The 15,077-nt window shown below is 43.9% G+C and overlaps 2 protein-coding genes and 1 long non-coding RNA gene across 4 annotated transcripts in view; all 3 read left to right on the top strand.

The window, feature by feature from the left end:
- Positions 1 to 340: 340 nt before the first annotated feature.
- LOC117821497 lies at positions 341 to 7,107 on the top strand. Of its 2 annotated transcripts, XM_034695820.1 has the most exons (13): positions 341 to 718; positions 1,466 to 1,809; positions 1,932 to 2,153; positions 2,548 to 2,697; positions 2,808 to 2,955; positions 3,074 to 3,231; positions 3,331 to 3,474; positions 3,583 to 3,799; positions 3,896 to 4,015; positions 4,105 to 4,259; positions 4,368 to 4,571; positions 4,718 to 4,977; positions 5,061 to 6,964. In XM_034695820.1, exons 2-13 carry the CDS (start codon positions 1,796 to 1,798, stop codon positions 5,684 to 5,686), a joined length of 2,418 nt encoding a protein of 805 aa, XP_034551711.1. In that variant the 5' UTR covers positions 341 to 718; positions 1,466 to 1,795; the 3' UTR covers positions 5,687 to 6,964. The 2 variants fall into 2 exon arrangements, with proteins under 2 accessions (XP_034551711.1, XP_034551720.1); XM_034695829.1 differs by having other exon boundaries at positions 702 to 1,809; positions 5,076 to 7,107.
- A 1,257-nt stretch (positions 7,108 to 8,364) lies between these two features.
- LOC117822593 lies at positions 8,365 to 9,085 on the top strand. The gene is made up of 2 exons (XR_004633219.1): positions 8,365 to 8,495; positions 8,623 to 9,085. It is a non-coding gene; the product is annotated as an uncharacterized LOC117822593 (long non-coding RNA).
- A 4,497-nt stretch (positions 9,086 to 13,582) lies between these two features.
- The window catches only part of LOC117820035, a 2,894-nt gene continuing 1,399 nt past the window's right edge, over positions 13,583 to 15,077 (top strand). Inside the window, exons 1-5 of the mRNA XM_034693661.1 lie at positions 13,583 to 13,605; positions 13,733 to 14,167; positions 14,255 to 14,399; positions 14,497 to 14,804; positions 14,926 to 15,077. The exon at positions 14,926 to 15,077 is cut by the window's right edge and continues 30 nt beyond it. Coding sequence (XP_034549552.1) covers positions 13,583 to 13,605; positions 13,733 to 14,167; positions 14,255 to 14,399; positions 14,497 to 14,804; positions 14,926 to 15,077 — 1,063 coding nt within the window. The remainder of the gene's footprint in view (positions 13,606 to 13,732; positions 14,168 to 14,254; positions 14,400 to 14,496; positions 14,805 to 14,925) is intronic.

Below are 15,077 nucleotides of genomic sequence, written 5' to 3'. Positions count from 1 at the left end.
CTTTTCAAACAGTTAGAAGTGGAGTCAGACTTCAGTTTTCACTGTTGTCTTTTCCAGTAAGTGATGGTCTTAGTCTTTCTAAACAGCGCTAGGATCCACCCTGCATGGGTTTGTGTCTGATAAATGCACTTACTCTCACACGCTGTCTCTCTCTCTCTGTCTCTCTCTCTCCCCCTCTTGTCAGATCTGTCTGTCTGTCTGTGTGTGTGTGTGTGTGTGTGTGTGTGTGTGTGTGTGTGTGTGTGTGTGTGTGTGTGTGTGTGTGTGTGCGTGCCCTCCCCATCCCCCTCCTTGTGTCTGTCTTTTCTGAAAGCGTTGTAGCCAGGCATGGTAAATGAAGCTACCGGTGATGATTCGGTCAGCCAGGTTTCAGAAAGACAGAATAAGTCCAGATTTGAGTCTGTGAGCAGTGTTTTCCACTTGATCACTTTTTGGCTTAATACTTCGGATGTTCAGATGTCCCCCAAGAAGGCCTTTCGGTTTTGCATACAGATCCCAGATCAATTTGGAGTGCTGGACAGTTTGAAAGAGGACAATCTTAAAGTGTTTTGTGATTGCCGGGTTACGTGAACCGTGACTGTTTGGAGAGGGAGTGCAGCGTCCATGTGGATTGTTACTTTGATTGAAGAGTGTCTGAGCTTCAGGCTGCAGGTCATGCGTGAAGCAAGGCCCCGGGTTTCAGCTGCACATCGCCAGCCAAAAGGATGGTTGTCAACAGGTAAATGAGCTGCCTCCCATGTGATCGCGTAGGTTTGTCTCTTACTTTACTTTTTTCATATGATGCGGTTGCCCGGCCGTCTCGTAGGATAGCGGTGTTTGAAGTTAGTGGGCTCCATGGATTTAGCGAGACATGTTGTATAAACTGTGTTGCATTTCCTTGTGGCCACATCAGCTGATTGATTCCGCAGCAGCGTGTTGAGAGGTACAGCAGTGCTATTGTGTATGTTAACACAGCAGATCTCCAGACAAACTTTTCAGAAGTCAGTCCAGGTTTAGTCTGCGCACAGATGAGATCACGGCTCACGTTTGTCGTTTTAGTGAATGGTAACGAGGGTACCATTGTAAGTGTAGAGAGCAGGTCAGTAGCTCCTGCAAGTCTACCTGCCTGCTTCGCCATCTTCTTTGGCATTCCATCTTTTAAAAGCAACTTCACAGTCTTCCTTATTTGGGGAGGGTCACCACATGTGCTGATGGACTCAGGCTTAGTTCATCAGCAGTTCTCCTGCACAAGTCTTATTAGTTACAGTGGAAAAGACTCTGAGGATACTGAAACATAAAACGTGAAACCATCATTTTAGAAATATTACTTAGTTAATTAAGTACAGAAGAAATAACTTATTTTAACTGGAGTATAAATCACTTTATTTTAAAAGTACCTGCAAAGTCTTCCTTACTTGGGGAGGGTCACCACTAGTGCTGATGGCCTCAGCTGCAGTTAATCACCTGTGAAGTCACCCCCTCCCAGGTGTGCATGCATGCCAATGCTAATGCAGGAAGGTGGGCGGGACTACCAGATAGGCATACAAGTCAAGACCACCAGATGTCCACATCAACTGATGTTCTCCTGAGACACTCCAGAGAGGCTCATCACAGATCATCTGATCACATCTCTCCAGAGAGAAGCCTGCTGTCTGCCATCAAGACCACAACAGCAATTTTAATTGCTACTCCTCAAGGGCTGATATTCCAAGGCAGTCCTAGGTCCATTGGCTTGGGAAAGCTTTCACTCCTGACTGAGATTTCTCCTGCCTTTGCTCCTGCTCTTTTAACCAGCCTTATTTTATACTGCTGAAGAATGGCTCCCCAGAGGTAAGTTAAGATCAATTTCATGGTTCACAATGTAGTTATTTGTAAAATAAATAAATAAATAAAGTCTACTTGGCAGTTGGAACTACACTGGAAAGGTTACTAATGTATTTTTCTATTTCCAGGAAACCCAATAGGTTCCATCTGCTGTGCTCTATTTGCATGAAGACCAAGGCCGACCTGTTGGTGCATCTGCGCAGGGTTTGCATGAAGCACGGCACACCAGAAGCCATTGATGCAGAGGTAGTGAAGGCAAAGATGGCTGCGCAAGAAGTCCTGGTGTCTGGCAGGGTGTTCAGCTACGTGCTCCTTCACCAGATTGTGCATGATGCTGATCCACTCAACAGGTTGGTGGAAGAGCTTTTAGTCTTTTTTAAACATGACTCATTGTAAACTAGTTAAAAACTCATTCACTTCATTAATTATAATATCTGGAACAACAGGATATACAAGGGCAACATGGAAAAACTACGCCTGTTTATGGGAACAAAATCACTGTAACAGTTTCAAATAGCAGAGGCTTCTCCTGACCACTCCTGACATGGAAAAGTCACAGAAGCTCATAGGCAACACATTGAAATGACTCCTGAAGAGAAAAAATGGTCAGGAGAAACTCTGATTATACATGTCATGAAAGGGGGACAAGTTCACAATGGATTAACACTTTTTACTGCCTGAAATGTATTGAACTTTGCACTGCATTGATTACAATCGTTTAAATGATGTGCTTTTCATTGACAGGCTGATTGGGGAGCTGCAGCGTCGGCACATGGTGGTGACTGGTGTCCCTCCACCCCTTCCTAATGCCACGACCAACACACCGACAGTGCAACCAGAGACTAGAGGGAGCGAGCAGTCCGACACTGTCAGCATTGGCGAGACCTTTCAATGGTGAGTTTCAAACAGTTTGACCACTTTAATGAAGATGTTTGTTTTTAATTGTGAGTCACATGGATCTTAAATACGCTCTATTATAACCAAACACTTCTCCCACATTGTAGCTACCGGGATGTGCAGTGGAAGAACCAGGCCAGGAAACTCATGGCAGAGAAGGGTCTCTACCAGAAACACTCTCTGGATCATCCACTGCTGAAAGACTTTGGCACGTACCTGGAGAAAGACCTGGGCAACGAGAATTTCAAACAGGAGGTGAGGACCACCATTAAAACATCCTATATTTATTCCAAACTATATATCACAGTGAAAACCATGATTTAGCCAAGTACTCAAGATCAGAAGGTCATTTACGGTGTTTTCTCTATTTCAGGTTGAAAACGTTGCACGTTTCCTCTTCTACGTGAACCCACGTCAACCATCCCTGGAATTTGTCAGAGACCGGGCAAAGATCCAGCAGTACCTCCGTGAGCTCTCTGATGCCAAACTCACCAAGCAGACCCAGCAGAATTACCTCAAGAGCTTGAAAAGGTTGGTACCATTTGGTGGTGTTTATCTACATATAAACATATAATGTCAACACTTGTGTGGACGATTAATAACTGTAAATATTTGTACTCCCTTTGACAGATTCCTGGTGTACCACACCGTCAACACAAACCTGAGGCACGAGGATGAGAATCTTTATGGGGACTGCAAGTACTTCATGGACTTCATTGGGTCTCTGCAGAAGTGCTGCTCCAAGAAAGTGAGCAAAGAGATCGCCAAAAGGAGGTAAGTTTCATTGTTTACATCCAGTTCACTGGATTCCACTACATATATGTGAGCACTGTGTCAAATCCTGTTATGATTTGTTAATACATCGGATCTTTATTCTCACAGGCATCGCATGTTGACTGACAACCAACAGCTGACACCACACGACTGCTTGGCTGTGCTGAGAGCTGCCAAGAAGGACTTCTTGGAAGTCATGACCAAGGTGACTGATGACAAGGGTAAAACCCTGGAATTACCTGGGTGCATCCTTGTGGTGTACTATCTCCAGGCGGTGGTCATCCTGAAACACCTCCAACGACCGGGAGTGGTGGAGCACATGACTGTTAGTATTATTGTGCTATTTTTGTGTTCGTTGTTAATGAGTGTCACCTTATACCATTACCCTTACTAATCAATGTTACATCCTTTTTGTGTGTAGGTCCAGGAGTGGATTGTGAGAAAGACCGACACAAAGGGCAACGCCATTGTCGGGGTTAAGGAGCACAAGACCGCAGCACAACAAGTTGCCACATTTGCCCTGTCACATGAGGAGGCGTATGTAAGTTCATCACATTTCCTATGAGAATCTGTCAGAGCCTGTTCAAAAGCAGAAGTGAATCTTTATTCCTATTGTTCCTCTGCCAACAGTGGTTTGACATGTACTACACACGGGTGCGGCCAAGACTCCTGAACTCCAAGAAGCGCAAAAGGTACGAGACCAAAGAAGAAGAGCGTTTCTTAATCTCCACCACGGGGAGGCCAATCTACAATGCCTCCAATGACCTGAACCGGCTGCACAAAAAGTAAGCTAACCATCATGATTAATTTCCCCTCCAACCTGTACTTGTATTTATAGCTGTCTCAGAGATGTGTTCATAAATATTAATATCCTTTTGCAACTTACATTTCAGATACAAACTTCAGCCAGTGACCAGCCAGTTGGCACGCAGGATCTTCGAGACAGCCACCAAGACTTTGACGGAAATGGAAAAGTCTCTGGTGGCCGACTATCTCACGCATTCCACTGCAACAGCGGAAAAACATTATCGCATGAAGCAGACGGATGCTATCGTGAGGGCCAGTAGGCTGCTGGCTACCCTGGCTGGTGATTCAGGGTAAGCATGTTTTTTATTTGTCAACACCACTAATACAATCAACAACTTGTAAACATTAACAAACCCACCATCATTTATATGGAGGCACACTGAACGTTTATACTTCCTCTCATTTTTATTTTTATTTTACTTTTATTTTTATGTAGTGCTGAGTCTCCAGAAGAGGGTTCCAGTAGGGGAGTCCGTGCCTCTGCCCGAGTCCCTGCCAGCACGTCTGTCTGTGGAACAAACGTGAAGATGGACCTCAAGGCAGCCTACAGCAGACTGCTGGCCATACACCCGGTGAGTCTGGAAGGGGACGTGCCAAACAGGACTGTGCGCAAGGAGGTGTCGGTCACCTTTCAGCGGCAGATGTATGAGCGTTGGCTGAAGGCACAGATGAGACTGCGTGTGCAGCATGTTCTTGGTGAGTGTTTCTTATTTAATATTAAATGACATTCTTTTTCAAGACACAAAACTATGTACATGAATCGAGGTTGTCAATTACAGTCTTCTTCCTGACAGCATACTTCTGCCGACGTCGTCCAACTGAGAGTCGAGTCAGGGCCTGGATAGCGAAGCAGGGATGGAAGAGCAACCTCCCCACTGCTGCCAACATCATCAGGGAGTGGAAGCCCTCAGGATATGAAGACATGGTCATGGACTCTAAACAGATCCAGAAACTGACCAGTTCACAGAAGTGGAGAGGACTTCATGTGAGTGACATTGAAGGGAAGGGCAAGGGAGTCATTGCGACTCGAATTTTTCGTACTGGTGAGGTGGTCTGTGACTACCATGGGCGGGTCATCACAGCCAAACGGGGTAAGGACATTCACAGGAACATCAGTGAGGAGGGGACTGGATACATGTTCTTTTACCGGAACACAAAAGGGCAACCCATGTGCATCGATGCACATTCTGTTTTCTGTGAGTGCCACCCTGAACAAGAGACTGTTGGAAGGTTCATCAACCATTCCAAATCAGCTGCCAACCTAAGGTCCAGGTTGTACACTGTGGACACAGACGGGGAGGAAAGAGACGTTATACTTTTCCTCGCAACCAGGGACATTGAGGCCAACGAAGAGCTCCTATTTCACTATGGAACAGACAGGAAGTCCTTAGCCTCCCTTGACTAAAAATGACTTTCTGCCGGGACTCTGTAACATCACGCACTTAAACGGTGAGTTACAACCAACGAGTCCTGGTCCACAGACATGGGACTGTCTAAAACCAACGTCCCACCCTGTCTCCATCTGGTCTGCGGTCAGCGGTTGTGACTCCAAATGACTCTCTGCCAGGACTCTGTAACATCACGCACTTTAACGGTGAGTTACAACCAACGAGTCCTGGTCCACAGACATGGGGCAATGCAGGAAATCTTCCACCTTCCCCCAAAAGGCTGCAGGAGTTGAGGACTACCAAGAAACATTAAGTATTTATTAAACACTTGATATCACATTGAAAAAAATATTGAGTAAAGTACTCCTGATCAGAAGCTACTTTAAAATGCTTTCTTTTATTTTTCAGATTGAAAATGTTGAACTCTTCCTTGGAGCATCCACGTCAACTATCCCTGGAATTCTCTCCCACTCCCTTCTCTCCCCACCGTCTCTTCTTCTTTCCTTTTCTCTGTTGTCCCTTTCTATCCCCTCAGACCTCATACTGTCCGGTGGCTATACTACATAATGCAACAAGAGCAGTATTTCACACTCCTCTGCTGTAGAACAAAATGTGTTCAAGCACTACAAGGCATTCAGAGCTGCTGTACTGTCTGCCTAAGCTGCTGAACAGGACAAGGTTCAAGAAATACAATGACCTCCAGAGCTTGAAAAGATTCATAGCATTTGGTGTTGTTGTTTCTCCATATCCTGTCAACACTTTAGTGGACAGTAAATAACTGTAAATACTCACACTTCCTTCCACAGATTTGTGGTGTAACACACCAACCTGAGGATGGAGGAGGATGAGACACTGTATGGAGACCTGAAACTTTTCATGGTGTTTCAGCGAGTCTCAGAAATGCTCTTTCAAGCAAGTGAGGAAAGAGATCACCAAAAGGAGATAAGTTCCCTGCCTTCAGGGAAAAGGTACCGGAGCCTCCAGGCCCACTCCACCAGACTTTTGAACAGCTTCTTCCACCAGGCTGTCAGGATGCTGAACTCCACTCACTACCTCCCCCCTCTGCCCCCTGGATTCTAACACACACACACACACACACACACACACACACACACACACACACACACACACACACACGGACTCTACCTCCGCTGCTTTTTGCACATTATTATTTGCATATTATCTAGAATACTGCCTGCTCCTTAATGTGATTTGCACTGTTGGTTTTTTTCATTTTTATTGTCCATTTTTGAACTGTCACTGCACTACCTGCACTGTGTACATAGGATGTTTTATAGAACTGTATTTTATTATATTGTATTGTTTTTTCTATTTAAATTTTAGATATTTAAAAGCTGGAAAAGAGAAACTGCATCTCGTTTTTCCTGTATGTCTCGTATATACAGTGAAAATTGACAATAAAAACCTTTGAATCTTCAATCTTGAATTGAATAAGTTAAATTGTTTGCATCCATTTCACTGGATTACACTACAGATATGTGAGCAATGTAGCAAGCAATTGTAACAAACGACTCGACTCTTGTTCTCGTCATAGTTACACACTAAGGGGATTCATGGGAAACCGGTAAACCTGGTCGGTACAGAAAAGAAATAAAGCACTTGTAACCGTATCAAGTTTTAAATTGGACCGTTTATGGACCCTCAACGTAAATCAACGTAAAATTATTCCAAAACGAAATCCACATTCAACAAAACAATATTGCACTCTTTTGTGTCTTTTTCAGTCTTTTTAAGTTCGTTCGGGCGCTCCGGTCCGCCGATGCGTCCGTCCTCCGTCACCGAGAAGTTAATCCGATAAAAACAAATAAGAAGCCATCCAAAAGAAAAACGATCGATCCCCCCTGGTATACCAGTACAAAAGAAAAACAGTCCGATCTCACCCGCAGCCGGCGCAATATTTCCTTCCAATATCCAAAGACGAGCCTGGGAGTCTGATGTCTCCGTGCGGGAAACGAGGGGAAAAAATCCGCATAATCCACAACAGTCGCGTTAAGGGATTTCCTGGGAACAAACTTTAACCACAGTTTTCACCTTACAACTCAACGTAAAACAGCAGTAGCTGCAGACAGCTCTGGCACTACAAACTTTTTCTCATTTTTTCGCGGCTCTCCTCCGTTTCCTCCCCTTCCTGGACCTCACATCCTCCTTAAATAATCTTGTCTAATTCTCACGGTATACTAGATTGATACAGGTAATGACAATAATGCCATAGATGCCTCCTCAGCTCATACCTCTCCTTTACAGTGGAAATACAACATATCATACACATCATTCACATATTTTCCAATTTATATTGTGTCTGACATATCTGCCATATTTTTTGTGGTCGGTTTAACACTTCTTACTATGTGGCCCTGTCACACAATGATCTGATTGGTTCATACATGTCAGGTTTTAGGAATATACTCATGATCAGAAGGTCATTGAAGATCATTTCTTACTCTCACACGCTCTCTCTCTCTCTCTCTCTCTCTCTCTCTCTCTCTCTCTCTCTCTCTCTCTCTCCCTCTTGTCAGAGCTGTCTGTGTGTGTGTGTGTGTGTGTGTGTGTGTGTGTGTGTGTGTGTGTGTGTGTGTGTGTGTGTCTGTCTGTCTGTCTGTCTGTCTGTCTGTCTGTCTGTCTGTCTGTCTGTCTGTCTGTCTGTCTGTCTGTCTGTCTGTCTGTCTGACTGTCTGTCTGTCTGTCTGTCTGTCTGTCTGTCTTATACAGATGCAAATGTTCCACCATCCTCCCAAAGGCTGCTGCAGGAGCACTGAAGGCACATACCTGGAGAAAGACGTCAGCCAGGACAACTTTCATCAGGAGGTGAGGACTACCAAGAGACATTCTGACATTCTGTCTTTATGAAACACTTGATATCACAGTGAAAAAACCATAGAACAAAATCTTGGTGATCAGAAGGTACTTTCACATGCTTTCTTTTCCTTTTCAGGTTTCTGCTGGACCACGCTGTCAACACCAAGCTGAGGCAGGAGGAGGAGCATGGAGACATACTGCTTATGAGTGAGCATTCTCTGAGGGAGGGATCTGATGAGACACTCTTTAATCTTCCAGAGTCCTGGGAGGGATGTACTATACGTCCTGCCTCTGCAGTCCCCGTCACAGTGGACTATCCCGGGGACTACCAGTTCCAGCTCCAACTTCAGAAGTCTGGCACAGCAAAGTCCGTCACAGCCCCTTATGTAGAGCTTCTCAACAAGCTGTACTGCTAGCTGGATAAAAGTAACCCCATTGAAGAGCTGGTGAGCAGGGAGCCTCCTGCGGGTGCTGTCCTCAGGGCCGCTGCAGTGTACAAGAAGTGTATCCACTCACACCCCATACTGTACGGTGGCTGTAACAATGAACAATGATCAATCTCTGCAGCAAATAATAAAGTTGGTGACTTTTCATTGTAACTGTCTCTGTGTGTTTGGACTTCGACTTCGACTTAGAACTTTTATTTGTCCACAATGTGGAAAATTGCCTTCGGCTTCACAGACAAACAGACAATACAACCTTTCTAGACAAGAGCAGAGAGAGCGCTTGGGATTCTTCCTGGTGATTGCCAGCAGAATTCTTTTAAGGAGCTAGTATAAAATATGGAGTATATAAATATAAAACATATCCATATGTACATACAGATACATTAGAACACGTGTACACATACATATATGTGGATATACATACACATGCACATAGACAAGTGCATACATACATACATACATACATACATACATACATACATACATACATACATACATACATACATACATACATACATACATACATACATACATACATACATACATAAATCCTACAATTGAAGTCATAAAATTATGCAGGCCCCTGTAAACCCTGGACAGGGACAGGCGGATGCTGCAGTTTGCTATTTATTTGTTTGAGTGTTTTGTGATTTAATAATTGAATTGCTCTTGGAACAAACAAGCTCTTGTGAATATTCTTTGTGGCTCATGGCATTCTAAAACGCTGACCTGAAGGGAGCAGTTCAAAATGGCAGTGCGTAGAATTGGACATGTCACCTGTGATGTTAAGGGCCTTCCTTTTACTTAACTGTGCATATCTGTCACTTAGTGGTTGCCCTATAATTTTGCAATCATATTCAAAAATAAAATACTGTCTACAAGATTCTTATACACCATTTCAAGCAGCTTTTGACTGACACCAAAGTCATTTAGCTTCCTGAGCAGGTGTAGCCTCTGCATCACTGTTTTAAAAACAGAATCTGTGTTGTCTGTGCATATCAGGTGGCTGTCAATGTAGGTGCCTTAATATTTAAAACAACTGACCTTTTCCACAGGTTGTTCCATGATTGTTAGGGGTTGGCATGAATCAAGAATATAATGTTTACATGATATGATCATTTCTTTAGTTTTGTTAATGTTTATGTCTAATGCACTCAACAGACACCAATACTGGAGGGAGGTCACATAGTGAAAATACTCAAGGCAAGGCAAGGCAGCTTTATTTGTATAGCGCATTTCATACACGAGGGCAACTCAATGTGCTTTACATTAAAACATTAAAAGCATTGGAGACATTCAGACAGGCATAAAAGAACACAATTAAAATGACAAATATGATAAAACAGAAAAGAAAAGGAAAATTAGAAATATATTAAAAATTACATTAAAATTTTAATTTAAAGTGGGCTAAAATAATCTAAGATAGGAAGGCAGTGTTAAATAAAAAAGTCTTAGTCTTTGATTTAAAAGAGGTGAGAGTTGGACCAGACCTGCAGCTTTCAGGGAGTGTGTTCCAGATATGTGGTGCATAATGACTAAACGCTGCTTCACCATGTTTCGTTCTGACTCTAGGAACTGAAAGCAGACCAGTACCTGATGACCTCAGAGGTCGAGGTGGTTCATAAAGTAGTAGCAGATCAGCAATGTATTTTGGGCCTAACCATTCAGTGCTTTATAAACCATCAGCAGGATTTTAAAGTCTATTCTCTGACAGACAGGAAGCCAGTGTAGAGATCTAAGAACTGGAGTGATGTGGTCTACTTTTTTGGTCCTTGTTAGGACTCGAGCAGCAGCATTCTGTATGAGCTGCAGCCGTCTGATGGACTTTTTAGGGAGTCCTGTAAAGACCCCGTTACAGTAGTCTAGTCTGCTAAAGATAAATGCATGGACGAGTTTTTCTGCATCCTGCTGAGACATGAGTCCTTTAATCCTTGATATATTCTTAAGGTGATAGTAGGCTGACTTTGTAATTGTCTTAATGTGGCTGCTGAAATTAAGGTCTGAGTCTATGACTACACCAAGGTTTCTGGCTTGGTTTGAACATTTCATCACTCTCTCCTATAGTGTCCCCCATGTGTAGGAGGCCAACAAGCGCAATATCATCAGCATATTTAAGGAGGCTAAAATCTGGGTCTTGGAGTCTAAAATCATTTGTGTACACAGAGAACAGTAAAGGTGACAAAATGGTACCTTGATGTGCACCTGTGTTTAGGATGGTCAGTTCTGACACACAACCATTAGAATATACTCTCTGTGGTCAGACAAAAAGTCTCTGATGCACAGAATAAGACCACCATTGACTTCTAGGTCCAAAAGCCTTTTAAGGAGGATATCTCCTCATTGAGTTAAAAGCAGAACTAAAATAAATAAATAAAACCCTAGCATAATGTGCTGTCTGTTGCAGATGCTTTGTCCCTGTGTCAATTAAGGTTACTGTTGCATCATCAGTTCCTCTAGCTCATTCATATGCAAATTGGAGGGTGTCAAGATGACAGGCCACAGATGATGTGAGGTGCTTAGACACAACCCTTTCCATACATTTGCTGAAATCTCCAAAGTCATACCTACTATAAAAACTGTTTCAATCATTTACAAAGGAAGGATTGTGCAAGTGTGAATATTTCTGCTTGCTGCACTCTCTGCCCATCATAGCATTGAGGTCTTCCCATGCCTGCTTAGCATTACCATTAAAAAACCTGCTTTCAACTTTGTCTTTATATTCTAATTTTGCTTTCTTTATTTTAGATCAAAGTTCCCTTCTTTTTTCTCTAATCAAGTTGGTGTCACCCTTAAGAAAGGCATGTTTTTTCTCATTAAGGCATATTTTAATATCTTTGGATAACCACGGTCTATTGTTTGGGAATATTCTGACCGTTTTTGTCTGGACACAGTTGTTTTCACAGAATATTATATACGAGGTTATGGTTTCAGTCAGTTCATGTACATTGTCACAACAGTTGAAAAACAGTTGCCAGTCTGTGTCATCAAAACAGTCTCTCAGCTCCTCTTTACTCTGCTCAGTCCACAGTTTGATCTCCTTACTCATAGGTTTCTCTCTCTTCACCTTAGCTCCATATTTGGGAAGCAGGTGCACCACATTGTGATCTGACACTCGAGGAAGGTGGTGATGGAGGCTGGAAGCTGTAACCTCTGATGTGGTCTGGTTCAGGGTTTAAGCCGCAGCCCCAGGCAAGAGTGACTGAGATTGTACCATCAAGACTACAGCATGGATAAGCTCAGCCAATGACCAGCCAGGGTCAGCTCCAGGGTCTCTGTGCGTGTGACACTTGCTGAGTCTCTGGAGGATGCAGAGTTTGGTTGGAGCATGTTGGAGGTCACTCAGCCAGCTCTCCTCCGGCCCCCAGGAAGCCTGTGCTGTGCTGCTGCAGTAACAGTGAAAAATGATCAATTTCTTCAGCAAACAATAAGGTTGGTGTGTTTTCACTGTGACTGTCTCTGTGTGTTTGTTCTTGTATAAAACACAGGTATCATTTAATTTAAGTTTTGAATGACAGTTGTATCCTAAACCTACTGTCACACTCTATGTCCCTGTCTAGGGATTTGAGACAGAATCAGTTAGACAGGTCAAACTGATAGTTGGAGAATTTCCCCCACTGTGGTGCAAGCTCATGTGCTCAAAGAGCCATCTCAGGCTAATCACCTGTTGAAATCAGCCCCTCTCAGTGTCTGAATGTCTCATTAGCATGCTGGACATGTCTTTTGTTTGACTCAATAGCAGCCATCTGACATCCCCCCATAACTGTATTTACACAATGATGGGCCCATTAACAGTCCAGCACACCTGGCCTTGTTTTCAAAACCCTGCACGAGACCAAACCTGTTTGCTTTTAGTCTCATTTTCAAAGTTTCAACCTGAAATGTTTCAAATGGAATCAAAATTGACTTCAAACATGAGGCTTGTACAAGTTGTTTATGTCTATGTCCCTATCTAGGGATTGGAGACAGAATCAGTTAGACAGGTCAAACTGTGAGATTTGGAGAATTTTCTATCGCAAAAAGAGACTGACACTGTGTGAGGGATGTTCCTCAGTGTCTTGCAGTCAAAGTCTGATTTCTTTCAGATTTTCTCTGTATAGATGAGGTTCAGTTTTTGTGCCTGTGGTCTCTTTTCAAACAGTTAGAAGTGGAGTCAGACTTCAGTTTTCAGTGTTGTCTTTTCCAGTAAGTGACGGTCTTAGTCTTTCTAAACAGCGCTAGGGTCCACCCTGCATGGGTTCGTGTCTGATAAATGCACACCTTTAACTGATTTGATTTGTTTTACTGAAATTACTTTTATAAAAAAATTACATTCAAGGTACTGTGTTTGAGATGGTCCACCCCCCACCACTTTCCCTCACAGAAACACCCCCAGTGTAAACAAAAGCTTGTCTGATTGGCTGTCCCTCACAAGGGTGTGCCAGGCCCAGTGCCCTGCCCACAGTCAGGTATAAAGTCAGCAGGAAAACTCAACCACCTTACCCTGTTTCTGGTACCAGATACAGTGTTCTTGCTGCTGTTTGCTGAGCGTCTTGCCTTTTGCTGAGCTACTTGCTGCTTGCTGAGCTACTTGCTGAGCTAATTGCTTACTCTTTCCTTGACTTTTGCTTGCTGTTTGCTAGCTTTCTTGTCGTTTGACTTTTGTCATCTACGATGGCCGAGCAGAATGAGAGAAGGTGAGACTTTGTTATTCCTTATCCCTTGGGGCCTGCATAATTTTATGACTTCAATTGTACGCTGTTCATTTTCCAGACAATTGTCAATTAGAATTGAACTGACTGTGTTTTTCTCATTATCCTCAAGGATTAAAGTGCGCAACATTGTCCACTGCCTGAAGTGCTTCAAGCCTCAGGAAAAACTTCCGGAACACCTGGCTCGTGTGTGCATGAAACAGAGCGACCCAGAGGAGAGAGCTGCTGCAGTGAGGGAAGCCAGGAAATCCTTTAAGGACTGGGCCAAAGCAGGGAGGATCTGGGACTACAAGGCACTGTGTAAGATGATCCCTGACAACGCAAGTCGTTATCGTGTCATGCAGGACCTGCTGCAGCGGGGGTGTTTTGTCACCAATCAGCCCGACGAGCTTGACATGGCCTCTGCAGCTGAACCCCCCACTGCTGGCACCTCAGCTTCAACAGCCATCCCTCAACCATCAGCCCCAACTGATAGCCCCGTTCAGTCAGCCCCATCATCACCATCCTCATCTGCTGGTGAAGGACCTAGTGACCCAACTCGGCAGAGGTAAGCACAGTAAACTCCACACTGCTTCTGCTGAAGTGAATTCCCTGCGCTCAAAGCTCAGTGTTTTTATTCATGTCTTTTAAACAGAGATGTTCCAGCCCCGACCTCGTCAGTGAGGAAAAACATGGTGGCAGCAGGTCTCTACGAGAAGTTTGCAGAGACTACCGCTCTACTGCTGGACTTTAAAAAGTACCTGCTCGAGACCCTGAAGGTCCCCGAATGTCAGCAGGAGGTAAGATCTGTTTATCAATGTCAATGACAATGTTTCCATACGTCCATCGTATTGTCAGAGCTACTAAACATTTATTTCTCATCATCTGCCTTCAAAGGTCGACAATGTCTCCAGGTTCCTGCGCTACGTGCAGCCCACAGGGGATGAGCTGACCCTGGATTTCCTCCAGAAGATGGTAGAGACCAGAGACTACTTCGTCCAACTGAAAAACACCTCCATGACCCCGGCTACAATCCTGAATTACATGAAAAATGTAATAAGGTTCTTGGATTACTTGAAAACCAGAGTGGACCTTGAATGCAGTTATCCAGAGCTGCGTAACCGGTGTCAGGTGTTCAAGGAGTTTATCCAAACTGTGAGGAAGCAAGTTTCCAGGTCCAACACCCGGAGAACAGTCAAAAAAAGGTAAATGGCTTCACTGTTCACGCTGCATTATCCTGTCATTACTAATGCTATAGTTTACTGCTACTATTAATATCATTCTCAGTGCTGCGTGTTTAATATCAGTCTCTTTTCTGGGATTTAGATGGACTCAACTTATCCACGGGGACACAGAGAAGGCATTTCTGGAACATTTTCCAGTCACTGTGGACGGATCAGCACCGCCTGCTAAAAGGAGGAGGGAAGCAGGTTTCCCAGCTGAAGATCGGTCCCTCACCTACAGGTGGCACAATGTCC

Source organism: Notolabrus celidotus, chromosome 1, assembly GCF_009762535.1.
Source record: "Notolabrus celidotus isolate fNotCel1 chromosome 1, fNotCel1.pri, whole genome shotgun sequence".
NCBI classification, from domain to species: Eukaryota; Metazoa; Chordata; class Actinopteri; order Labriformes; family Labridae; genus Notolabrus; species Notolabrus celidotus.
This window is presented reverse-complemented; position numbering and strand designations above follow the sequence as displayed.